The sequence below is a fragment of the Dreissena polymorpha genome, chromosome 3, assembly GCF_020536995.1.
Source record: "Dreissena polymorpha isolate Duluth1 chromosome 3, UMN_Dpol_1.0, whole genome shotgun sequence".
NCBI classification, from domain to species: domain Eukaryota; kingdom Metazoa; phylum Mollusca; class Bivalvia; order Myida; family Dreissenidae; genus Dreissena; species Dreissena polymorpha.
Window position 1 is genome coordinate 45,837,738 of NC_068357.1, and position 27,797 is coordinate 45,865,534.

The window sequence follows — 27,797 nt, forward strand, 5'->3', positions numbered from 1 at the left end:
TCCTGCCTGAGACAACATCGTTTGCGGACCAGATTGTGCCGCAGCACTCATTCCTAATAAACGCACTTGTCTCGCGAACATTAGCACGGTTTTCGAAATGTGGTTTTAATTACCTGCTATTAAGTTGTTACGGTGGTATAGTGTAATACTCTGTTTGTAACCATTAACTACAAATAAGTAGTGGTTTTTAACCTCAAGAGATGTCATTGATTTCTCCTTGCGGTTAAATTGAAGCTTTTGCCCGGCTTGTCGTACAGCATTACCAAATAGACAATAAAACTAAGGAAACCATTACTATTGACATCTTATGTACTTCCGTTTGAATAAATTTTCGCAATTCAGTATAAAAAATATATCGATTGCAATGTCGGATGACTTGCAAGAAGACGGACAGACGGAGCCACGGCGCGGAAAAGTAATGAACAAAGGGGAGAAGCAGAAATTCAAGGATCCCTTAATGAATATCGTGGGGGAAGAGACCGATGATGCGGATGGGGAGGTGTGGTTATCATGTTTGTCCAAGATGCAAACATCGAAAGATTCGTAGTCATGCATATTTTACTGTCAGAATTTGCGTGTTTTTTTTAAATTGGCAACCTGTTTTGAAGAGCCACGCATATATAATGAACTGACGGATACTGTTTCAAATTCATGCACGAATATGGGTTATCCATGCCTATGCCTAAACGATACAATTACCAAATCACAAATCAATCGGGCCCCAAATCAATTACCATGAGCATACTTACTCACTTACATGATACAATTGCTAATACCCATTATTTGAGAAATCCCCATGATTTTTTATTTCTAAACAATCTAAAATAAAATGGGCTGAATTGGCATAAATTTATCATCATCAGATGGCAATTAAGTTGCACTTAGTTGCATGTCTTAACTCTTTATTAAGTTACAGCACATGGTCTTTTGCAACACTGTCATGCACGCTTTTCACGTGTGGAACTTGACATCTCACTTTCGCACTCTTATTAAAATACGGATTTTACATGGCTTACATGTATAGTTAGTGGTGAAACTGTAGATGCGTACAAAGGGACTTGCAGCAGCAAATAATATCACTGGGTTGTAAGAAAAAGGTTTTAATCAGTTTTATGAATGGACATGATGAAAAATACATGTATTGGAATTGAATTGCCATGGCATCAAATTATTAACGGTAATGTTTTTCATTAATTTCACACACACCTTTTCTACAAAATAGAGAAAAAAGACACAATAAAAGCAGATTGGAACAAACACATTTTAAATGAAAACGTGGCGAAGTCAATCAAGATAATTCTTCAATTACGTTGACAATAGTAACATGTAGGTCATTACGCAGCCTGCATCACTGATACATTTATAACGTAAATGGCAGAGTAATCTAAATGTACAAAAAAGTCTGGTCGCAGTGTAAAGCGTGACCAATTAAGAGATTAGCCATGTGGATAAATGATAATCAACCTAACCAAGGTGAATGTCATTATCCCCTTCAAAGTTCAACCTTCCAGGTAAGGGTGTTATCTGTGTATTCATGTCGATATTTCTGTTGATTTATACAGTCTGAAAACAGGAATTAAGAGAGAGCATCTGAAAATAAAAGGGTCCTTTTTTCCATCACTAATCCTACATTCTTGTATTTCACTAGCTGGAGAGCTTAGACCTCGATGCCTCTTGCAAGTCTGATGCGAGCATGTCCAGGAGCTCCAGTCTCAATGTCAACCTGTCTGGTTATGATGACAATGATGCAGAGACCCATGACATGTCCATCACAGTGGATGACCCAGAAAAACACAGCGGCACCATGGATTCATATGTGACCTTCAGAATCACTCTCAAGGTCAGTGGGCAGTCCTCTAACAGGCTTTTCACACTGGCTGTTGTCTACAGTTTGGGAAATCATTTAATTGCTTCAAAATCGTAATAATGCACGAGTATTTAATTTCCTGATAGTAAGAAACATTTTTGAAGATGTACATGTAAAAGTTAATTAGTTAAAATTTTCTTTTTATGCTATGAAATGGTCCATAATTCATTAATAATAAGCACAACTAAATCAGAGGAGGCAAAATCATTTAATATGTCTTTCAGCACACCCGAAATCATGCTGTAAATACAGCAGAAATTATATTGTATAATAGTTTCATACTGTACGCGAAATCATAATGCAAACTAGCTTTACAAAAATTTATCTTTAAGTTTATCCATACAAAATAATGGTGGCGGTATTATGTCTGGCTACCCAGTTCTAGCTATAAGTAAATTCTGTAAAAATTCTTTGACAATTCTGGAAAAACTGGGCTTAACGCATGTTCTTAAATTGTCCTAGATTAGCCTGAACCGGTTTATCAGGGACGAGTCACGACACTTCCAGTTTTAATGGTATTTTGATTGAAAGTTAGTTTCTTCTTAGCAAAAATCCAGCTTAGGAGGAAAGTGCAGTCCCAGATTAGCCTGTGCTGACTATACAGGCTCATCTGGGACAGCGCTGTAGGCACATGTATTAAGCCCAGTTTTCTCAGTGCATGGCTCATGTGATCTATACTCTTTGCAGACCACAAGGACTGAGTTTGTTTGTCCAGAATACGAGGTGCGCAGGAGGTACAACGATTTCCTGTGGCTGCGGCAGAAACTTGAGGAGACCTATCCAACACATGTAGTTCCAGTAAGTGCAGTGGCAGAACTTCCTCGTTTGTTAAGGAAAAAAGGCCCCCAAATTTTATTTAATTGCATATGCCATTGTTTATTGTGTTCCCTCATTTGTTAAGGGAAAAATCACAGAGTTTTTTTTAAAACATATTACACAGTATTTTGTGGTAGAAAACTGACCCTTAGTTTTATTTAGCCCAAATCACCATATTTTAATAAGGGAAATCATTTTTTTAGGAAAACAAGAAATGTGTTTGTCCACTTCTGTGCCGCTTTGATTTTTTTTGATTTTTGACCTTGAAGGATGACCTTACACCACTTAAAATGTGCAGCTCCATGAGATACACTTGCATGCCAAATATGAAGTTGCTATCTTTAATATTGCAAAAGTTATGGCAAAATGTTAAAGTTGGAGCAAACAAACCAACAGACAGACCAACAGACAGACAGGGCAAAAACAATATGTCCCCCACTTTAGTGGTGGGGGACATAAAAATAGCATAGAATATAATTTATGAGAGTGAAGCATATTTTTATGCCCCCTTTCGAAGAAAAGGGGGCATATAGTGATCGGACCGTCCGTCTGTCTGTCCATCTGTCTGTCTTTATGTCACACTTTGCGTTTAGGTTTCGAAAAATGCTAATAACTTCTATGTCCCTTGAGATATAACCTTCATATTTGGTATGCATGTGTATATAGACGAGGCCTTTTCATACGCACAACAATTTTCACCCCTGTGACCTTGAACTTAGGGTCTGCGTTTAGGTTTCGAAATCTGTTAAGTTTCGAAAAATGCTCATAACTTCTATGTCCCTTGAGATATAACCTTCATATTTGGTGTGCATGTGTATAAGAACGAGGCCTTTCCATACGCACAAAAATTTCACCCCTGTGACCTTGACCTTAAACTTAGGGTCCGCGTTTAGGTTTCAAAATGTGCGTTTAACTTTCGAAAAATGCTCATAACTTCTATGTCCCTTGAGATTTAACCTTCATATTTAGTATGCATGTGTATATGGACGAGGCCTTTCCATACCTACAAAAATGTTCACCCCTGTAACCTTGACCTTGAACTTAGGGTCCGCGTTTAGGTTTCGAAATCTGCGTTTTGGTTTCGAAAAATGCTCATAACTTCTATGTCCCTGGATATATAACCTTCATATTTGGTATGCATGTGTATATGGACAAGGCCTTTCCATACGCACATAAATTTTGACCCCTGTGACCTTGACCTTGAAGTTAGGGTCAGCGTTTAGGTTTCGAAATCTGCGTTTAGGTTTTGAAAAATGCTCATAACTTCTATGTCCCTTGAGATATAACCTTCATATTTGGTATGCATGTGTATACGGACAAGGCCTATACATTCACAAATTAAGACCCCTGTGACCTTGACCTTGAACTTAAGGTCCGCGTTTAGGTTTCGAAATCTGTGTTTAGGTTTCGAAAAAACTCATAACTTCTATCAAGCGTTTATAGGGGGCATAAGTCATCCTATGGTGAAAGCTCTTGTTATTGGTGAAGTAAAAAATGTCTCAGATAATTATTATGTGGAGGCGCCATATTTCATTATTATTTTGAAAAAAATGCAAGAGTGTATCATTTGTCGGAAGGCACCATATTTCATTGGTTAACAAAAAAAATGACACAGATTAGTAATTATCGGAATGGATTATGGGCCATATTTTAATGGTTAACCCTTAAAGCGCTGGAGCTGAATTTTAAAGGCCTTTGCAAACAGTTTGGATCCAGATGAGACGCCACAGAACGTGGCGTCTCATCAGGATCCAAACTGTTTGCTATTCTGATAGTATTCTTTGAAAAAAAATGAAGAAAATGCTTATTTTAGAAATTCAGCAGACGACATTTTAGCAGAAGACAAATTACCCAGCATGCAAAGGGTTAAGACAATGGCACACATTATTATTTATTTGAGTGCACAAAAGACAAAATTGGCACAAAGTATCATTTATTGAAATGCACCATATTTAACCTTGTCTCATGAACATTTTGTTACTATCCAAATGTTATTGAATCACATTAATTGCAGTTAATAGGATTTTATTAAAAGGCAATTTTCTTTTTTCCTCATTAAAGTGGAGTTTACTGGGAACTGTATCAAACATTAATTTTGAGCTGTGCTTTGTGAAAAAGAGGTTTAATGCGTGTGCTTAAAGTGTTGTCTCAGACAAACCTCTGCAGTCTGCACAGCGTAATCATGGACCACACTTTCCGTTATATGATATTTTTTGTTTCAAGAAATACTCTTAGCAAAAATCAAGTTTAGTCAGAAAGTGTTGTCCCTGATGCGTCGGTGAGGACACTTTACGCACACACATTTTAAATAATTTTTATGTCCCCCACCACTATAGTGTATTCTGTACGTTGGTCTGTTAGTTTGGTCAAACTTAAACATTTGCCATTACTTTTGCAATATTGAAGATAGCAACTTCATATTTGGCATGCATGTGTATCTCATGGAGCTGCACATTTTGAGTGGTGGAAGGTCAAGGTCATCCTTCAAGGTCAAAGGTAAAAAAAAAAGAAAGTCAAAGAGGCGCAGAAAGGGACATAGTGTTTCTGACAAACACATTTCTTGTTAATTTTATGTACACATAAAAGCACAGTATTTTAATAGGTAAAGACGCAGTATAAAATGTGTTAATGGCATGTTGGGGACAATAATTGAATTAAAATGTAGCAAAAATTTGATTATGTCACATATTATATAAAGTTATATGGAGCTTAAACAACTTTTGCCTCATTTCACTCAATATTGATTAGACTTTTTGACGATGCTGGAACAGCATCGTCCAATGTTTGATAACCAGTAAAAAAAATCTTCACAATGGCGACCTATGTAAAAGACCGAGCCAGTCGGATTGAGATAACTCGATTTTTCAGTTACTTCCCTTGGCATTCGCCACTGCGTAGGAGATTGCTCGTTGATTTTCATTGATAACATTCTCCTAGCAGAGTTGTCGTTCGTGTTGATTAAAGTAAATATTAATAGAACAGCATATCCTGGGAAAACAGATTCAATAAGTGTATCAGAACGTTAATTTCAAATTAGTAATTTTATTTAGTCAACTCATAGGGTACTTTTTCTACAGAAAGGACTCATGTAGAAGATGGAAGGTGATTCTGTAACTGTTTTATGGTTTTGATAATTTTATTCCCCTCTTATTAATCTTGGTCAGAAAACCAGTAGCCAAAAACTCTGAAGCTGGTGTCATTTTCAAATTCAGGAATGAATTGTTAAATTAAACTAGTGCAAATTGGATGTGTTTACTTTGATAGCATAGTGATTTAAGTTAGTCGCTTCAATCAGTTATTTTGTAGCAATTGCATGATTAGAATTAATTGGGATAAATTGGGATACCATGAATGGTATGATTGCTAAATGTAATGTTTAATTATAAAACGCCTACGGTCACTTTGAAATCATGTTTTTTCCTTGCAGCCTATGCCAGAAAAGCACAGCTTGAGACGTCTTGACAGATTCAGTCCAGAGTTTCTGCGAATTCGGGCTTTAGCTCTCCAAAAATTTGTCAACAGGGTGGCAGACCATCCAGTCCAGTCTTTCGATAAAAACTTCCATATTTTTCTCACCGCCAAAGCTTGGGTAAAAATTATTGTTATGAAGTTATATTAATTGTAGTTACGTCTTTTGAGAATGTCAATGTGTTATTTATTCTGGTCTATGTGGAATGAGGGGATTTGGGAAATACATGTAGCAATATTTTTTCTGTGTATGTTTGTTGAGGTAATTTGAATACTAGATATTTAAAAAAAAAAACAACATCACGGTGTAGATGCATATCGGTGGCCTCTCTGTAAAAATGCTGCCTCTCTGTTCATTCTCGGCTGCCTCTCTGTTATAAACATGAAAAATGGATGATCGTAATTCACACAACAGATACGAAAATCTAAAATTAAAACCCGTAAACACATTTGTGCATAAAATGAGGGGGTCCATGAGTTGAAGCATATATCCAGCTACAGGTTCACAGTATTCCGCAGGTCCAAACACTTATCACAAACTCTATCGAAGATGGAATGATGACGAGGGTGGTGGAACAATCGTGCATACATGCCACTTTGATGACTTTTCAACATAGCTTTTCCGTAATATGTCAAATATCTAATGTTATTGATATCATCTTTATGATCAAAACTTACATTCAATATACGCAATATATTAATGTTCGTCAATTTTACTTTAAACATGCCAACTTTCCCTTTCGTTGTGTTCACCATAAAATTCTTAAGACTTGTCAAGAATAATTTTTGCTCTTTTTAAATTTCTTGTATAGAGGATTTATAAATTGTCTGAGACAATATCAGGGCTTTCACTGAATTTTCAGTGTTCTTTGGAATGTGGGCCCCTGCTTATTGTCCTTTCAACATGTTTAAAAAAAATTCTGCTTGGAAGCAAAGTGAAAATTGCTATGTGCAACCGGCATGAGACCAGATTAGCCTGTGAGTAATTCTAAGGCTGTTCAGGTTTTATGCTGTTTGATGCCCATCAGTATCTAAAGGCTAAAGTATGAACCCTTTAAAACTTGTATATGTTAAAAAACGCCCTGAAATTAATTTAACTTTCTAGAGAACTACAAATGTGTCAAAATGGGTATATAAGTGGTAAATAGTCCAGTTAAAAAAATCAGTTAAATACATAGACTGTTTTTTTTACTGAAAAATCTGTAAAATATAAGGCTGGTTTCTTCAAAATTCAGGAGTTCCAGTCGCACAAGAAGCAGTCTACAGGCCTCCTAGGTCGTGTTAGTGATTCCCTATATAACATGGGCAGTTCTTACATGCTCAAGTACAGAAAACCTGAGTTTGCCGCCATTCAGGACTACATACTGGCATTTGGCGAGAAACTGGCTAACATTGAACGAATTACGCAGAGAATCGTGAAAGAACAAACAGGTAAATATTTTTTGCCCTCCTTTGAAGAGGGTGGCATATAGCAGTTGCATTGTAGGTCTTCAGTAGATTTGTGCGAAATATCCCATCTCAACCAAAACATTGCCATATGTTGATGGAATTTGAAATAACTTTAGGCAAATGTCCCTTATCATGAGAGGACAAGTCTCTGTAACACCTGTCTCCCTACCTCAAAGGTCAAGGTCATACTCAGAGGTCAGATGTTAAATATGGGCTTAAAAAAAATCATAAAATTTCTGTCACAGTCATATTTTAACCATTTGTGCATGCAATCACTTACAACAACAATCACATACAACAACAATCACATACAACAACAATCACATACAACAACAATCACATACAACAACAATCACATACAACAACAATCACATACAACAACAATCACATACAACAACAATCTCCCTACCATGCAATCACATACAACAACAATCTCCCTACCATGCAATCACATACAACAACAATCTCCCTACCATGCAATCACATACAACAACAATCTCCCTACCATGCAATCACATACAACAACAATCTCCCTACCATGCAATCACATACAACAACAATCTCCTCACATACAACAACAATCTCCGTACTTTGAAGGTCAAGGTCAACGGTAAATTTGGCCACAAAAGAGCTGGCAAGTCTGCTGTTGCACAGAATGTGAAAGTCTGTCAGAGTGGAACATATGTCAGACACAAGAAAATAACAATTAACAAGCGGATGTTCATAAGAATATGATACTATGATTTAATTGTATATGTTTGACATAATTTCTTTAGACATATTCATATTTAGTAATAAAATAGAGCTCTGCCTCAAAATCGCAAAAAGTGATTATTGATACATGTAAATGGAATAAATAGATGATAGGCAAGAATTTTATGTGCTTGACAATATTATTACTGATAAAGCATTAATGGAGATCATGCAGCTATGTCCCTTAAAGAACATACATGGAAGACAGAGGGGGTAATCACGTGATAGTCAAGATGGCCACGTCCATACCGAGACAGTAATTTTTCGCCGTTTTATACCCTTTATTATTTCTGTTTATTTGTTAGATGACGCTCACTTTCCAGCCATATCAGTAAAAAGGTGAATAGGGTTTATTTTGTATTTAAATTCCCTTTATATCTCGACTTTACTGCCCGCAAATTTTCTTAGTGGATCCCCAATTAGGTCATCCCGCTAAGAAATTTCGCACTGAGTAAAGTCAAGATAAAGAGCAAGTATAACTATGAAATAAAAGGCAGTAACTTTCTTCCTCATATGGCTGGAAAGTGAGCAGAATAAAAAATACTAATACAAGTAATACCGGGTATAAAAAGATGAAAAATACTTGCATCGGCATGGACGTCGCCATCTTGTTTGTCACTTGATTACCCCCTCTAGAAGAGTCAACAGTAAAATTTTCAAATGTTTCAAGATAACACGGAGAGTAAAACGCATATCAAAATACAAATCTTGCTTAATCATGTATTGGCTTAGTTTTTAGCTCTACTGCCAAAGGCAGAAGAGCTTATGGGATGGCATGGTGTCTGTGTGTGTGTGTGTGTGTGTGTGTGTGTGTATGTGCGTGCGTTAGACTTTTCTTGTTTATCCGATAAAGTCCACAGTTTTCATCCAATTCTTTTCAAACTTGGTCAGTGTCTTTATAATAATGAGGACTCAAACCCTATTGATTTTCAGGTCACTGGGTCAAAGGTCAAGGTCACAGTGACTCAAAATAGTTAAATGGTTTCCGGATAACTCAAGAATGCTTAGGCCTAGGATCATGAAACTACATAGGTACATTGATCATGACTGGTTGATGACCCCTATTGATTTTCAGGTCACTAGGTCAAAGTTAAAGGTCTCAGTGACTCGAAATAGTAAAATGGTTACTTTTTCTTGTTTATCCGATAAAGTCCACAGTTTTCATCCGATTCTTTTCAAACTTGTTCAGTGTCTTTATATTAATGAGGACTCAAACCCTATTGATTTTCAGGTCACTGGGTCAAAGGTCAAGGTCACAGTGACTCAAAATAGTAAAATGGTTTACCAGATGTTAACTAAAGAATGCTTAGGCCTAGGATCATGAAAATTCATAGCTACATTGATCATGACTGGCTGATGACCCCTATTGATTTTTGGGTCACTAGGTCAATGGTCAAGGTCACAGTGACTCGAAATAGTAAAATAGTTCCTTTTCCTTGTTTATCCGATAAAGTCCACAGTTTTCATCCGATTCTTTTCAAACTTGTTCAGTGTCTTCATATTAATGAGGACTCGAACCCTATTGATTTTCAGGTCACTGGGTCAAAGGTAAAGGTCACAGTGACTCGAAATAGTAAAATGGTTTCTGGAGGATAACTCAAGAATGCATAGGCCTAGGATCATGAAACTTCATAGTTACATTGATCATGACTGGCAGATGACCCCTATTGATTTTCAGGTTACTAAGTCAAAGGTAAAGGTCACAGTAACTAGAAACAGCAAAATGGTTTCCAGATGATAACTCAAGAATGCTTACGCCTAGGATCATGAAACTTCATAGGTACATTGATCATGACTGGCATATGACCCCTATTAATTTTCAGGTCAAAGGTCAAGGTCACAGTGACTCAAAACAGTAAAATGGTTTCCGGATGATAACTCAAGAATACTAAGGCCTATGATCATGAAACTTTATAGGTACATTGATCATGACTGGCAGATGACCACTATTGATTGGCAGGTCACTAGGTCAAAGGTCAAGGTCACAGTGACAATAAACGTATTCACACAATGCTGCCACTACAACTGACAGCCCATATGGGGCATGTTTTACAAACAGCCCTTGTTTAAAAAGAGCAATATCGAAGCAATAAGTCCAGAATGACTTCCCCTTGCATATGAGAAAATTTTGAAATCCCGCTTGTTTACGCAATTAATTCCACAGTTTTCATCCAATTATTTCCAAATTTGCACAGTATCTTTATATCAATGAGGACTTGAACCCTATTGAATATGAGCAGTATCGGAGTACACAATAATCTCCCCTTGAATTTGAGAAAATTCTCCTTGTTTGTGCGATTAAGTACTGTACACAGTTTCCATCTTATTCTTTCCAAACTTGCACAGTGTTTATAGCAGTAGAGCGATTCAGGCCCTCATGGCCCTCTTGTTTTCAATCTTTTTTCTTAAAAATCTGAAAAAAAGTTAATCATATAATGCTGGTTGGAAGTGCATGTACATTTATTTTTCTGTTTTATGTCAGATCATTTTTGGTCTTTAAAGAAGTGAGAACATTCCATTAGAAAAAGCCTGATCTGAAAGCAATTGAACCATTTACTATTTTTTACAAAAAAAATAACTCAAAGTAAACCCTTTACCACTTAGTTATGCACTTTGATGGGTTCGTTTTCTCTCAGCAAATCAAATTTAATTTAATACTTTTCTCACTAGATTAAAGTTTTAAAGGCAACATTTCCAATCCTGAGATACTGATGAGCAGCAAACGGCATAATACCTGAACTTTGCTATTTGCAGGCTGTCCTGATTTTATGCTGGTTGCATGTAGCCATTTTCATTTGCTTTAGAGAGGTAAAGCAGAGGGGGTAATCACTTGACAAAAAAGATGGCGTTGGAGCTGTAATTTGGTCATCCAGCTTTGAAATTTCATAGCGAGTAAAGTCGAGATATAGAGCGAATATAAATACCAAATAAATTCAAATGACTTGCTGATATGGGCGGAAAATGAGCTTCATTTTAAACATTTGTAAAAGAAATGATGGGTATTAAATGGCGAAAAATACCTGTCACTGAATGGGCATCACCATCATGTTTGTCTTGTGATTTCTCCCTTTGTAAAGGGTTGATTACCACTATGACTAAGCTTTTGGTGTTTCCAGATTTCCACACAGATTTATTAGAATGGGGACCAATCTACACGCTGTGGTCAAACTCAGAAGACCAGCTTGTTAGTTCATTGCATTCCATGACCAAAGCTGTTGAAACTTCCAGTGCTTCATTGAAAGAACTGGTAATGTGTTGATGAAATGGATTGATCATTTTCTTTGCTTGTGTGCCTGAAAGCTATAGAAATATGGGCATTTTCGTATTAAAACTTTGTGAATTTGTGCAAAAAGAATGTGATAACACAAACTTGTCTTGCCAATTAATCTCCTCATAAGATTACATTCACCCTTAAAAATTGAACAAGGTATTATCTCACTTGAGCACAACCTGCCCTCAGTGAGCTTTTGAGATTACCTTTTGTTTGTCGTCGGTTGTGCATTGTGCTTTGTCCATTGTCAACATTTGCCATGTTAACACTCTAGAGGCCACATTTATTGTCTGATTTTCAGGAAACTGGGTCAGAAGGTTGAATGCGATAATGGGTCACATGAGAACCAAAAATATAGTTTTTTTTCGCAATGGGTTACAAATCTCTATTTAAAAAATATATACACACATGCAACTTCTTATGACACATATATTTATATATCTGCTGAAACAACAAAACCTATCTTTAAAAAAACAAACATTAACAGCCCTTGCTTGACGTTAATGCTACTCAATTGAGAGATCAGGGTCACCATTGCCCTCTTGATTTTTATGTCCCCCATCCACTATAGTGGGGGACATATTGTTTTTGCCCTGTCTGTCTGTTGGTCTGTTTGCTCCAACTTTAACATTTGCAATAACTTTTTCAATATTCAAGATAGCAACTTGATATTTGGTATGCATGTGTATCTCATGGAGTTGCACATTTTGAGTGGTGAAAGGTCAGGGTCAAGGTCATCCTTCAAGGTCATAGGTCAAATATATGTGGCCAAAATCGCTCATTTTATGATTTCTTTTGCAATATTGAACATAGCAACTTGATATTTGGCATGCATGTGTATCTCACGGAGCCGCACATTTTATGTGGCGAAAGGTCAAGGTTATCCTTCAAGGTCAAAGGTAAAAAAATAAATAAAATTAATAAAAAATTCAAAGCGGCGCAGAAGGGGACATAGTGTTTCTGACAAACACATTTCTTGTTTATGTAAGCCTTCACATAAAGACGAAAATGGATCTTATGCCATATGTGGCCAGCATAGCTCCAGCTGAGCCTGAGCATTTGCGCGGTCTAGTCAGGAGCTACCCTGTCCACTAATGAGACCAAGAAATCTTGCATGACTTTATAACAGACAGCAAAGCTCTAGTCCAGACTGTAAGAATGTGCACAAGAAATCTTGCATGACTTTATAACAGACAGCAAAGCTCTAGTCCAGACTGTAAGAATGTGCACAAGAAATCTTGCATGACTTTATAACAGACAGCAAAGCTCTAGTCCAGACTGTGAGAATGTGCACAAGAAATTTGCATGACTATAAAACGGACAGCAAAGCTCTAGTCCAGACTGTGAGAATGTGCACAAGAAATCTAGCATGACTTTATAACGGACAGCAAAGCTCTAGTCCAGACTGTGAGAATGTGCAGTATAACGGACAGCAAAGCTCTAGTCCTGACTGTGAGACCAGCTCTAGTCCTGACTGTAAGATCAGCTCTAGTCCTGACTGTGAGATCAGCTCTAGTCCTGACTGTGAGATCAGCTCTAGTCCTGACTGTGAGATCAGCTCTAGTCCTGACTGTGAGATCAGCTCAAGTCCAGACTGTGAGATCAGCTCTAGTCCTAACTGTGAGATCAGCTCTAGTCCTGACTGTGAGATCAGCTCTAGTCCTGACTGTGAGATCAGCTCTAGTCCTGACTGTGAGATCAGCTCTAGTCCTGACTGTGAGATCAGCTCTAGTCCTGACTGTGAGATCAGCTCTAGTCCTGACTGTGAGATCAGCTCTAGTCCTGACTGTGAGATCAGCTCTAGTCCTGACTGTGAGATCAGCTCTAGTCCTGACGGTGAGATCAGCTCTAGTCCTGACTGTGAGATCAGCTCTAGTCCTGACTGTGAGATCAGCTCTAGTCCAGACTGTGAGATCAGCTCTAGTCCTGACTGTGAGATCAGCTCTAGTCCAGACTGTGAGATCAGCTCTAGTCCAGACTGTGAGATCAGCTCTAGTCCAGACTGTGAGATCAGCTCTAGTCCTGACTGTGAGATCAGCTCTAGTCCTGACTGTGAGATCAGCTCTAGTCCAGACTGTGAGAATGTGCAGACTGTTGGTCTGGAGCTACAGTTGCCGTATATGGCATAAGATCCATTTTAGCAAACTGCTGGTCATATGGTTAGAAGGTAACGAGACATTAAACCAACAACATCATCTGTCTTTCAACATAGCTGCAGTAGTATATAGTTTTTATCCGAATTGTGATTTTTTTTTATGTTATTGAGTTTGCGTTATTTTCAAACATTTTCCCGTGAAAAGATTATCCACTATTTTCATACATCATGCCCCTTTTGGCTGTCATGCATTTTCTCAGAGCACGGCTCATTGGAACTTATCTGATGTCTGATAATTGTACCATCTTCTGATTGGTTGACAGATTGATGCAACAGAGGATCATTTCAACCAGCCCTTGAGAGAGTACATCCTGTATACAGAGTGCATTAAGGTAGGTTGGCACAACCCTTTGCCTATCAGGTACTCAATTGGAACCCTTTGCATGCTGGGAAATTTGTCGTCTGCTGAATTTCTAAAATTAGCATTTTCTTCGATTTTTTTTCAAAGAATACTATCAGAATAGCAAACAGTTTGGATCCTGATGAGACGCCACGTTTTGTGGCGTCTCATCTGGATCCAAACTGTTTGCAAAGGCCTTTAAAATTCGGTTCCAGCGCTGAAAGGGTTAATGTTAGAAGAAAGATTAATCTGAAATAACTGCAGAGTGTTGCTTTTCATCATCCCTGTGGTGCTGTCTATAGTCTCCCAATATTGAACATGGTTTTCAATTAAAGAGGAATTCTTCTTTGATGCAAGCATTTTGCAATTTTCTTTCTTTGGACTCCTGCAAATTATCTGCCTTGCATCGTTCTTATGCAAATGTTACAGCAAAGCCAAATCAATACAAGAATAAATGTTCTATATAATACACATTGAGTAAATTTGCTTTTACATATTTAAGAAAATGTGTAAAAAGAAAAATGTACATACAATTTCACGAGTATGTACACAGCAAATAACTATGGTCTTTCTGACCCCAATGCAAATTTTATCATGAATATTAACCAGAATGAGCTTTAAAATGGACTATACTTGATTATCAGGTTATCGGATAAGCAACGGGAAAAGAAGTAAGTATGCAGTAATTGATATAGTAGGGTAGATGTATTGGGGAATCGATTGAGTCGGGATTATGTGTATCTATGCGTGAAAGGGTTAAAACAATTTAAAAGTGTGATTACCAATTACTTTATAGCTGTGTTTTTCTTGAAGAATTATAAACGTACGGAAGGGGCTGCCTTCTCTAACCCACCACTAATGGCGCCAAGACATGTAAAAAATCCTGTGGAAAGCACTGTAATGTGACCCCTGACATTATCAAGCACAGGTTCATTTGACTCATGGTTTTCTCAATCTATTGAAATCCCTGCTGACAATGAAACCTTTCATTTTAGACAGTCCTCCGTAGAAGGGACGCCATTCAGGCTCAGTATGAACAGACTCTCGACGAGCTGAACAAACGCAAGGAAGAACGGGACCAGGTAGTGAACGTAAGCATCAGGGCCATGTGTGTGCCAGAAACCAATGACAAGGCGGGAGAAGTTGTTGTGTAGTTTCGGTCGTGTTTTTTTTTTAACAGGAGAAGTTATTGTGAAGTTCCTTCATTTTTCTCTTGTAATACCCCATTTGTGTGTTATATTAATTTTATTAGCAACCTAGTCTTAGATATTATATTTTTAAGCAGGAAATGTTATGGTTAAGTTCTGCCATTTTTTTCGTGTTACACCCCATTTGTGTTTTATTCATTTCATTAGTTACCTAGTCTTAGATAGGTCATGTTTAAGTGGGAAAAGGTATTAAAGTTATGTTGTTGTTTTTTCTTGTTCCACCTCATTTGTGTGTTTTAATCAATTTATAAGTAGCCAGGTCTTACCTACATAAAATATTTTTATTCATGTGCTTTTCACATTTTTGTCAATTTTGCTTATTTACCCTTTACTACTTGAATACCTATTTTCACACACGTGTAGTCGCTTAGAAAGTTACATTTAATTTCAGACCTTTCTTACAAGGGTAAAGTTTTAAAAGGTTGATCTCCAAATCTTAGATACTGATGAGCAGCAAACAGCATAAAACCAGAACAGACTGCGAGTTACTCCCAGGCTGTTCTGGTTTTATAAGCTGGTTTCAAAAGCCATTTTCACTTTGCTTCTTATGTGGGAAAGGGTTGATGAGGGCTCATCCATTGTTTTGTAGTAAGCACAACATCAAGATATTTCGATTCAGAATGTTGAATGATTTAACCCTTTGCATGCTGGGTAATTTGTCTTCTGCTAAAATGTCGTCTGCTGACTTTCTAAAATTAGCATTTACTTCGTTTTTTTTTCAAAGAATACTATCAGAATAGCAAACAGTTTGGATCCAGATGAGACGCCACATTCTGTGGCGTCTCATCTGGATCCAAACTGTTTGCAAAGGCCTTCAAAATTCGGTTCCAGCGCTTAAAGGGTTAAACTTATTTTTACATTGTAAAACATTATTTTTTATGTTTAAGCAAAAACTATTTTTAACAGATAACTTAATATAAATAAGTGAAACTCCACCTGCTGGAGAAGTATTGCATTCTCATTATAAACAATTACCGTAGTTGGTCCTTTATTTAAGGCAAGTGACCAATTGCCAAAACAGTATGAAACAGCACAAAACGAAACAACATAAACACATTGAAGAATAGAGCTGTGGTCACTGTTTTTTGTATTTTTTAATTTACTTCTTGAGCCCTTGTTGTTGGAGGAATGGTTTCACATGGCTGTTGATGTTTGTTTCATTTATTTTATTACATTTAAATTTATTTGTTTAACCTTTATATAGTGCATGCTATAATGTTAATTTATATACATTGCACCTATTTCTAGCTCGTCTGTTATTTATAGAAAGTTCATTAAAATCAGCATTTTTATTAAACTTTAATTATTTTTAGCTCGACTATTATATATGAAATATATATATATATAGTGGAGCTATCCCACTCAGCGTAAGCGTCTGCGTTAGCCTGCAAATGTTAAAGTTTTCGTACTACCCCAAATATTTTCTTTGTCCCTTGACATATTGCTTTCATATTTTGCATACTTGTTTACCAACATGACCCCAAACTATAAACAATAGCAGACAACTCTATCAAGCAATTTGTCATAATTATGGCCTCTTTTCCACTTAGAATATGCAGCAAATGTTAAAGTATGCGTACTACCCCATTTATTTTCATTGTCCCTTGACATATTGCGTTCATATTTTGCATACTTGTTTACCAACATCACCCCAACCTATAAACAAAAGCAGACAACTCTATCAAGCATTTTGTCATACTTATTGCCCCTTTTATACTTAGAATATGCATATTATTGATAAATCTATGTTAAAGTTTGCATACTACCCCAAATAATTCCTATATCCTTTGACATATTGCTTTTATATGTTGCATACTTGTTTACCAACATGACCCCAACCTGTTAACAAGAGCAGACCACTGTATCAAGCATTTTGACATAATTATGGCCCCTTTTACACTGAGATAATTGAACATTTTGCTTAAATTGCCATAACTTCTTTATTTATGATCACATTTTATTATAACTTTGACAAAACAACACTTACCTGAAAACCACTATGGATTCCACCCAAACAATACCCCAGGCCCCTACCCAGAATCCCTTCCCCTCCCCCAACCTCCCCCCCCCAACCCCCCCCCCCCCCTGATTTTTTATGTCCCCCACTATAGTAGTGGGGGACATATTGTTTTTGCCCTGTCTGTTGGTTGGTTGGTTGGTTTGTCGGTTGGTTTGCGCCAACTTTAACATTTGCAATAACTTTTGCAATATTGAAGATAGCAACTTGATATTTGGCATGCATATGTATCTCATGGAGCTGCACATTTTGAGTGGTGAAAGGTTAAGGTCAAGGTCATCCTTCAAGGTCAAATGTCAAATATATGGGTCAAAATCGCTCATTTAATGTACACTTTTGCAGTAGTTCAATATTCAAGATAGCAACTTGATATTTGGCATGCATGTGTATCTCATGGAGCTGCACATTTTGAGTGCTGAAAGGTCAAGGTCAAGGTCATCCTTTTAGGTCAGAGGTCAAAATTATGTGGACAAAATCGCTCATTTTATGAGTACTTTTGCAATATTGAAGATAGCAACTTGATATTTGTCATGCATGTGTATCTCATGGAGCTGCACATTTTGAGAGGTGAAAGGTCAAGGTCAAGGTTATCCTTCAAGGTCAGAGGTCAAATATATGTGGCCTAAATCGCTTATTTTATGAATACTTTTGCAATATTGAAGATAGCAACTTGATATTTGGCATGCATGTGTATCTCATGGAGCTGCACATTTTGAGTGGTGAAAGGTCAAGGTGATCCTTCAAGGTCAAATATATGGGTCAAAATTGCTCATGTAATGTCACTTCTGCAATATTGAAGCTAGCAATTTTATATTTGAAATGCATGTGTATCTCATGGAGCTGCACATTTTGAGTGGTGAAGGGTCAAGGTCAAGGTCAAACGTCATATAGGGGGACATTGTGTTTCACAAACACATCTTGTTTTTTTTAACATCATCTAATAAATTACCACACCCCACATTATACCCCCCTCTCAATCCCCCCCCTACCCCCCCCCCACCCCAAATTTTTTTTTCCCCTTTTTTTATTTTTGAAAGATCGTCTAATAAATGACCCCACCCCACATTATACCCCCTCTCGACCCCCCCCCCTTCCAAAATTTATTTTTTTATTTTTGAAAGATCGTCTAATAAATTATTGAATATGAACAATTTCCCCATGATGGCTTGTTACACTGTCAAGCACTAGAATAGTCGAGCGCGCTGTCCTCTGACAGCTCTTGTTATAATTTAGAGTTTCTGATATCTAGACAATTATTTTCAAATGTAACAAAATCATTAGACAATTATCTTTCTGAACAGAGATACATAATTATGTATTAACTGCTATATGAAGAAAGCATTGTGCATGTTTTGTGCTTAAATGCATTTAATTAAAATAGCAAAATATCTGGTTGCGAGGCATAGTGGATATGATGTTCACCTACCAAATTGTTTGTTCCCCGCTGTGGGAACATTCTTTACTCTAGATCTCTACTAAAGACACTTAGTACTGTTTTCACCCACACAAGAGATAGAATTTCAAATAGCCTAAAGCTTCAATCTTAAAAAATAGTTAAAAAAACCATACTTATATAAACCTATTGTCTTCTCTCCATTTATGAATCTCTTGTGTATTCTCCCTATTTCACGTTCATAGCTGAAGATATCAGACCAAACCTATTCGCTAGGAGCTTTCCTTGGTAAAGACCCTGATGAAGTGAAACAAAATAAACAAGATAAACTTGAGCAACAGGTCAAAGAAGTAAGTTATTTTATGTTGTTATTCAAAAGTCTACATTGTAACATTTCTTTATCAGGCATATAAACCTTGTTTTGGGAAAACAGGGCCTCGTGCATGTGCGTAAAGTGTTGTCTCAGATTAACCTGTGCAGTCAGGACAGGCTTATCAGGGACGACACTTTCGGCTGTGATGGTATTTTCAGTTTAAAGGAAGTGTCGTGATAAAAATTCAGTTTAACCCTTTGAATGCTGGGAAATTTGTCTTCTGCTAAAATGTCGTCTGTTGAATTTCTAAAATTAGCATTTTCTTCGATTTTGTTCAAAGAATACTATCATAATAGCCAACAGTTTGGATCCTGATGAGACGCCACGTTCTGTGCGTCTCATCTGGATCCAAACTGTTTGCAAAGGCCTTCAAAATTTGGTTCCCGCACTGAAAGGGTTAAGGACTGCAAAGTCTTATCTGGGACGACACTAAAAGCAAATGTTTTATCAGAGCGTGGCTCATATATTTTCAGTGTTTTTCCACCTTTATTATATCTTCAGAAATTGTTCTACTTTTTGATGCAAATAAAATTTAATGTAAATTCACTCTTATTTTATCTGTGAGAAGCAAGTCCTTTCTTTTATTAATGTTTAAAACAGTTCTAAAGAAACTGTAAGTGTGCAGCATTTAATAAAACTACATATATTACACGGTCAAATACATTCAAATATTAAAAGAATTATATAGTACTCCTTACATTTTATTGGAATCATTTTTTTTAAGATTGTTGTATAATCTGGGTCACTGTTTTTTGTTTTATAATCTGGCTCCCGGCTTTTTGTTTCATTAGCTGGGTCCCTGTTTTTAGCTAACATGAGCACAATGTGCTCATAGTGAGCTTTTGTGATTGCCTTACATGTATGTCCGTCATGCGCTGTGCATTGTCAACATTTGCCTTGTTAACACTCTAGAGGCCTCATTTATTGTCCTTTCTTCATGAAATTTGGTCATAAGATTTGTGCCCATAATATCTTGGATGAGTTGGAAAATGGTTGGGGTTGGTTAAAAAACATGACTGCCAGTGGGTGGGGCATTTTTACTTAAATGGCTATAGTAAAACCTTGTTAACACTCAAAAGGCCACATTTATTGTAAGATCTTTATGAAACTTGAACCAATGATATCTTGGACTTGTTAAAAAATGGTACTGGTTGGTTAAAAAACATGGACGCCAGGGGGCAGGCATTTTTCCTTAAATGTCTATAGAAAAACATTGTTTACACTGTAAAAATCACATTTATTGTCCAATCTTGATGAAACTATTCAGAACATTTGTTTTAATTATATCTTGGATGTGTTAGAAAATGGTTCTGGTTGTTTGAAAAACATGGCCGAAAAGGGGCGGGGTGTTTTTCCTTATAATATGGCTTTAGTAAAAACTTGTTAACACTCTGAAAGTCCCATTGATTGCCCAATCTTCATGAAACTTGTTCAGAACATTAGTTTAAATGATATCTTAGATGAGTTCAAAAATGGTTTGGGTCTGTGGAAAAACATGGCCGCCAGGTGGCGGGGAATTTATCCTTATATGGCTGTATGAAAACCTTGTTAGCACTCTAAACGTTACATTTATAGTTCACTTGGTCAGAAGATTTGCTCTAATGATATCTTGGGCTGCACAGAACAGGTCAGTTCCTTTGTATCTCAGGTGAGCGACTTTGTTTTTTTTAGGCCCTATTGTTTTAATTTGGGTTCTGACTTGTTGTTTAATAGTCTGGTACTCTACTTTTTGTTTTAATAAACTGGGTTGTGCCTTTTTTATCATCAGGGTCCCTGCTTCGTGTTCAGCTTACCACCATTGCTCTGTGGGTCCCTGCTTTGTGTTTTATAATCTGGGTACCTGCTTTGTGTTTTATAAACTTGTTACCATCTTTTTGTTCAGTTTTCTGGGTCCCTGCTTTTTGTTTAATAGTCTGATTCCCTGCTTTTTATGCCCCAAGATCGAAAGATTGGGGGCATATTGTTTTTGGCCTGTCTGTCTGTCATTCATTGTGTGTGTCCAAAAACTTTAAGGTTAAAGTTTTGTAATAACTTTTGCATTATTGAAGATAGCAACTTGATATTTGGCATGCATGTGTATCTCATGGAGTTGCACACTTTGAGTGGTGAAAGGTCAAAGTCAAGGTCATCCTTCAAGGTCAAAGGTCAAATATATGGCTTCTAAGTGGCGCAATAGGGGGCATTGTGTTTCTGACAAACACATCTCTTGTTGTTTAATAATCTGGGTCTCTGCTTTTTTTTTATATATGGCTCCCTGCTTTTTGTTTTATTATCTGGGCCCCTGCTTTTTGTTTAATAATCTGGGTCAATGATGCCTCATGATGTATAATCTTGTTCCCTGCTCTGTGTTCAGCTAACCACCCAGATGGAGGTTTTGAACGACAAGTCTGCAGTGTGTGACACGGACCTGCGGGCCGACATGGAGCGATGGCAAAAGAACAAGCACCGGGACATGAAGGAACTGTTCATGGAGGCTGCAGACAGAAATGTCCGATACTATGAAACGGTAAAAGCGTTCTGTGGCGTCTCATCTGGATTCAAACTGCTTGCAAAGGCCTTTAAAATTTGGTTCCAGCACTGAAAGGGCTAAGCACATGTATTATGCTCTTTTGTTGTATAACAAAGCTTATATAATCAAAAGTAAATTAAAAGTTTTATATATTAAAAAAAAAAAGTAAAATCAAGAATTCATCTGATATATTTAATATAAAGTCATTATGAAAATGAGTCTTGCTATTCAAAGCAGGGCTAAATGCATGTGCGTGAAGAGTTGTACCAAAAAAACATGTGCATACTATATATCTTTCAGTGCTGGAACCGAATTTTGAAGGCCTTTGCAAACAGTATGGATCCAGATGAGACGCCACAGAACGTGGCGTCTCATCAGGATCCAAACTGTTTGCTATTCTGATAATATTCTTTGAAAAAAATTGAAGAAAATGCTAATTTTAGAAATTCAGCAGACGACATTTTAGCAGAAGATAAATTTCCCAGCATGCAAAGGGATATAGGCTAATCAGATAAGGCACTTTCTGCTTTCATGGGCTACAATTTTTATAGGAAGTCTCTTCTAAATGAAAATCCAGTCCATGCAGAAAGTGGTGTCCCTGAAATGCATGTTTTAACTGAGCAAGCTAATTTGGGACGATACTTTACAAACATTAACAAAGCCACATTTTCCCTGAGCGAGGTTCATGTATTTTTGAAAACTTTGTTTGCAGTGTTTAAAAGCCTGGGAGGATACCATACACAGTATACAGGGTAAGGATTTCCCGGTGACGGCCTGTGATAAACCTGAGCGGGAGGATGATAAAGACAAGGATGATGATATCTTACTGGAGAAAGCAGAGAGCACTGAGACTGACAAAACTGCTTCAGATCTCAGTTAAGATTCTTTTGGGCTTGCGATCCCTGGCTTGAGACTTTGTGCAACTTTTGATAAAAAAATGGTCTTTCTCAGATTTTTGTTAAGATTTTCTAAGGCTTAAGTTATAGTTTATACTGGCTTTCAAGTGCGGAGCTCCAGAAAATAATAGTCCTGACTGACTAAACTAAACAGATCTTTGTTAAGTTTGTGTTTGAGCCTTCAATACCATACCAACATAGAAACTTTGGATCAAAATGTTCTCTTTTTTCGATATTTTCTTTTGTGTTTTTGGTATGGAATGGGGGGGGGGGGGGGAATTTCTGTCTCAAGACTGTACACTTTTTGAACCTTGACCCTTGTTGTCTTGCTATTCTTATTATTTTAAATTTGGTAGTGGATAACGTGAAGTCTTTCAGACTTTACAACAAACAAACAAATACTGTCCAGCTTTGTTTTTGTCTTCTTAAATGAAGCTATTTGCTGAATATGAAACCTGGGGCCGAATGTCGTTCAAAAAATTACTTTCTTTGAGGAAAAAACTTTGATATCATCATTTTTTATTGATAAATTATTATGTTTTTTGTCTTAAAAGCACACACATGTTAACCCTCAAAATCAACGGAAATTTGGTACAATATTTCGAAAAAATAAAAAGAACACATAAAAAGCAATGTTCTTTATAGTAATAGCCAAAATGTCAACGCTTCTTTTGCGGGACAATATATTATACACATGTTCATGTACCAAGTAAGTGTTCATGTGTCGCACGAATAGATATAGTTGCAGGAAATTAAAAGGAAATATATTGTGTCGCACAAAAAACGAGCAATTTGTATCTCGATAAATCCACGTTACCATACCACATCTAGTGTTGAAATTATGGTAAGAAAGGTCTTTAATTAAATTTAACTTTCTTAGGGACTTCAAATGCGTTGATATTGTATTGTCTGATAAGTGGAAACTGCCCATATGCACGGCGCCTTGTGCTTATGTTCATGGTTCGCATTGCGTCGATTGTTCCCTTTATCCTGGATGTAGATGTTTGTTGGTTTACAAATGTCGTATGACAAGCTGGTTTAAATCATGGTTGGTCTTTCTGTCTGTAAACCATTTTAATTGTGTTTTCTCAGTCCAAGTGTTTCCATGTTCATTCCAGTAATTTGCAATTTGTTATTGCACAATTCTCTTGAATTTTCACCCACCATTAAGATACATTTTCATTTTTGTATCTTCAGTTTTGCACAAAACCACGGTCATTTTATTCCACGTTTGCAATGGTAACGTGATCGACAATTTTAAGAAAACAATACAAATTCTTTAATTAAAGTGTTTATGTATTTTGGTTAGTGATGTCATTATGTTCAGTGTTGTTCATATTTGTTAATTGATTTGTTTCTTGACAAGGTTGTTATACAATTAAAAAGACCAGTAGTTTATTGTTTAAAGCAAGATTATACGATTTTTTATACGTGTTAAATTGTGATATATTGATAAAATATGGAGCAATAACACGAAATAGGCAAGAAAAATTATACATTGAAGACGAATTTCATTAAATGCAGCAAAGACAAATTAGCGCCCCCAGCCGATTGTGACGAACATATTTCGTACATATTTTCCTACAATAACCGAAGCATTCGTCTTTTTAGTAGGCCTTCGTGTGTCACATAATTAGATATCGTTGCAGGAATTTAAAATGAACCGTAAAACTAAATTTAGATTCACATCGTACATGCATGATTTACATGCTGGCGAATTCGACTGTACAGCCTTTTTCGATTTCAGAATTAAATATCTGGCTTATTTCGCATTTTTTCGACACATGTTCTTCTGGACTTTTATTTTAATTTATATTGAAACACATGTTTAATAAGTTTTTTACACATTTTATATAAATTAATAAATATTTTACAAAATCGTATAATCTCGCTTAAATATGAATTTAATACTCAAATGAGTGCTCCATTTTTTCTAGTCAACATTTTCTGGTTGTTACAAGGTTTAGTTTTACGTACTACCCCTCGAAGTAGTCACAGGGTAAACATTTGTGTTTGAATGTACATTTAACCAGTTGTATGTGGTCGTTAATGTCACAGGTATTGGGCGCGTGGCCAAGTCACTTTAACACTATCAATATGTCATAAAACAACACTTTTCATCATTTTGACAATTTTTTTATTATATCAGATTTTTTTTGTCAAAATGATGAAAAATGTTTTTTATGACATATTGATAGTGTTAAAGTGACTTGGCCATGCGCCCAATACCTGTGGTTAATGTATGTTGCTATGTTAAGAAACACCCAAATGAAAAAACATTGGTCCAATTCGGACATTATCATTGAATATCTGCATTCCAAAAGATTGCTTAGTTTCCATTAATCGGACAAAACCATTAATTAATCCAAAAAGTGTTCTGTCATTGTTTCAAATCGTGTTAAATATGGAAAATTACAGTTAACTGACATACACTTGTATTGTTAGTAGAATACATAATATGGTTTCATCTCATTGAAACAAAGAGTAATACAGAAAGTTGCATTTTCAATTATAATTAATATGCGTGTTAAGAAAATAATATTTAAAGCAACATAAGTTCTCAAAATCAACGAATCTTTCGTAAAGTATTTCCTAAAGTTAACCCATAAAAGCCCATAAACAATCAAAATCTACGAATATTTCGTAAAATATTTCGAAAAATAAAGTTAACACATACAACTCAATGTTCCCTATAGCAATAGATGAACTTTTAACGCTAAATGTGGTATAATAACATAGATTCAACAAGATACAAAATGCTCCTTTTGTATTTTTTGTGTAACAATATATTCCATGTGAATTTCAAGCGACAATATCCGAACATTTACGAGCAAGTGCGAGATTGGCATGTGTTTGCTTGTTAATTATCGGATATCATTCACATGGTTATTGTCACAAAAAATAAAAACGAGAATTTTGTATCTCGGTAAATCTATGTTACCTGACAACTAATGTAGAAATTTCGGCTATTGCTATAAGGCACACTGATTTTTAGCTATGTCATGGTCCTGTGTCCGTCGTGCGTCCGTGCGTTAACTTTTTTTAAAAACATCTTCTACTCCTAAACTACAAGTCCAATTCTGATAAAACTTCTCACAAATGTTCCTGGGGTGAACCTCTTTCAAATTTGTTCAAATTATGCCCCTGGGGTCAAATTTGACCCCGCCCCGGGGGTCAATAAATTGAACATATGCTTACATAAAGCCTATTTTGTGCAAACTTGAAAAATCTTTCAGTCCATAACAATTGGGCCTAGTGCTACCACATTTGGTATGTAGTGATATATAATAGTCCTCTACCAAATTTGTTCAAATTATGCCCCTGGGGTCAAATTTGACCCTGCCCCGGGGGTCACAAATATGAACATATGATTATATAAAGCCTTTTATATGCAAACTTTACAAATCTGCTTGTCCATAACCGTAGGGCCTAGGGCTACCCAATTCGGTATGTAGTGACATCTAATAGTTCTCTACTTAGTTTGTTCAAATTATGCCCCTGGGGTCAAATTTTACCCTGCCCCGGGGGTCACAAAAATGAACATACGCTTAAATAAGGCCTATTTTGTGCAAACTTTAAAAATCTTTCAGTCCATAACCGTAGGACATAGGGCTACCAAATTTGGTATGTAGTGACATCAAATGGTCCTCTACCAAATTTGTTTAAATTATGCCCTGGGGTCAAATTTGACCCTGCCCCGGGGGTCACAAAAATGAACATATGCTTATATTGGGCCTATTTTGTGCAAACTTTAAAAATCTTTTTGTTCATAACCGTATGGCATAGGGTTACCAAATTTGGTATGTAGTGACATCTTATAGTCCTCTACCAAATTTGTTCAAATTATGCCCCTGGGATCAAATTTGACCCTGCCCAGAGGGTCACAAAAATGAACATATTCTTATATTTGGCCTATTTTGTGCAAACTTTAAAAATCTTCATGTCCATAACCATTGGGTCTATTTCTGCCAAATTTGGTATGTATTAAAATCTTAAAGTTCTCTACCAAGTTTTTTCAAATTATGCCCTTGGGGTCAAATTTGACCCTGCCCCGGGGGTCACAAATATGAACATACGCTTAAATAAGGCCTATTTTGTGCAAACTTTAAAAATCTTCTTGTTCATAATTATAGAGCCTAGGGCTACTAAATTTGGTATGTAGTGACATCTAATAGTCCTCTACCAAATTTGTTCAAATTATTCCCCTGGGCTCAAATTTGACCCTGCAACGGGGGTCACAAAACTGAACATATGCTGATATAAAGCCTCTTTTGTGCAAACTTTAAAAATCTTCCTATCCATAACCATTGGGCCTATGACTACCAAATTTGGTATGTAGTGACATCTTATAGTTTTCTACCATGTTTGTTCAAATTATGTCCCTGGGGCCAAATTTATATATAAAAATGCTCGCCCTTCCAACTTTAAGCGCCCAGTGGGACGAGGGATAGAAAGAGAGTCACATGCTTGAGTACATTTCAAACCATGCGCATTGCACGCTTTTTTTCGCATAAAAAACAGTGGAGCGATACAGGGTCATCATGGCCCTCTTGTTTATGTGTTAATTTTATTTTTCAAAATATTTTACGAAATGTTCTTTGATTTTGAGGGTTTTTGGTGCTTTTAAGCAATGTGATGGTGATATTTACTAATTGTATATGTATCCCGTATACATGTATTTATCAGTATAGCAGTGTTTAACATTAGTTATGTAGGTGTGTCAGCTTGTTCTGTTTTGTTTTTCATATTTTTGTGAAGAGCTAATTCGTAAGCGATATTATGTATTGTGATATAATTGTTAACTTTTATCTGACAAACTGTAATTCTAGCTATTAATTCTTACTTTATTTTATGATCCTGGGTAATATCACAAATTCATTCTTTTCACTAACTTCCCAGGTTATTGCATTAAAATGTGCAAATGTTTATAAATTGTGTGATTAACGAAAACCCCATGATCTAATGTGTGATAAATGCTTCCAAGCATTTAAACTTTGGAAATCGAGTACTGTCTTGTACATTTTATGACGTAAGAGAGCATAATACAAATGTAATCATGTACTTTGGTCATTCATATGATGTGCTTTTGTTCATTCAAATTCACTTGTGCAATATCACAGTATCATGTTAATTATTATGAAGTTCGTTTTTATATATTTTGTAATATTTGTATTATTGCAAGATTTATGTATTGTGTTAGAATAAAGTCAATTTGAACATGATGCCTGATTTACTTTATTTTTATTTTTTTTTCCTACAAATTCATAAATATTTTATACATT

At 36.3% G+C, this 27,797-nt stretch overlaps 2 protein-coding genes across 6 annotated transcripts in view; one reads left to right on the forward strand and one right to left on the reverse strand.

The window, feature by feature from the left end:
- The window catches only part of LOC127873977 (actin, cytoplasmic-like), a 387,026-nt gene that overhangs the window by 7,964 nt on the left and 351,265 nt on the right, over nt 1–27,797 (reverse strand). The gene's annotated exons all lie outside the window — the stretch shown is intronic.
- On the forward strand, nt 296–27,737 carry LOC127873974 (sorting nexin-30-like). 4 transcript variants are annotated; one of them, XM_052418078.1, is made up of 11 exons: nt 296–499; nt 1,649–1,840; nt 2,555–2,665; nt 6,111–6,272; nt 7,387–7,582; nt 11,470–11,600; nt 14,043–14,111; nt 15,115–15,210; nt 18,983–19,087; nt 21,464–21,616; nt 22,332–27,737. In XM_052418078.1, exons 1-11 carry the CDS (start codon nt 308–310, stop codon nt 22,497–22,499), a joined length of 1,575 nt encoding a protein of 524 aa, XP_052274038.1. In that variant the 5' UTR covers nt 296–307; the 3' UTR covers nt 22,500–27,737. The 4 variants fall into 4 exon arrangements, with proteins under 4 accessions (XP_052274038.1, XP_052274039.1, XP_052274041.1 ...); XM_052418079.1 differs by having other exon boundaries at nt 15,115–15,201; XM_052418081.1 differs by having other exon boundaries at nt 311–415.

Excerpts from the sequence above, each read along its gene's own strand:
- LOC127873974 (XM_052418078.1), top strand. The coding sequence starts at position 308 with ATGTACTTCCGTTTGAATAAATTTTCGCAATTCAGTATAAAAAATATA. Across the intron at positions 500-1,648 it reads CCGATGATGCGGATGGGGAG|CTGGAGAGCTTAGACCTCGA; the intron begins GTGTGGTTATCA and ends GTATTTCACTAG. Across the intron at positions 1,841-2,554 it reads CCTTCAGAATCACTCTCAAG|ACCACAAGGACTGAGTTTGT; the intron begins GTCAGTGGGCAG and ends TACTCTTTGCAG.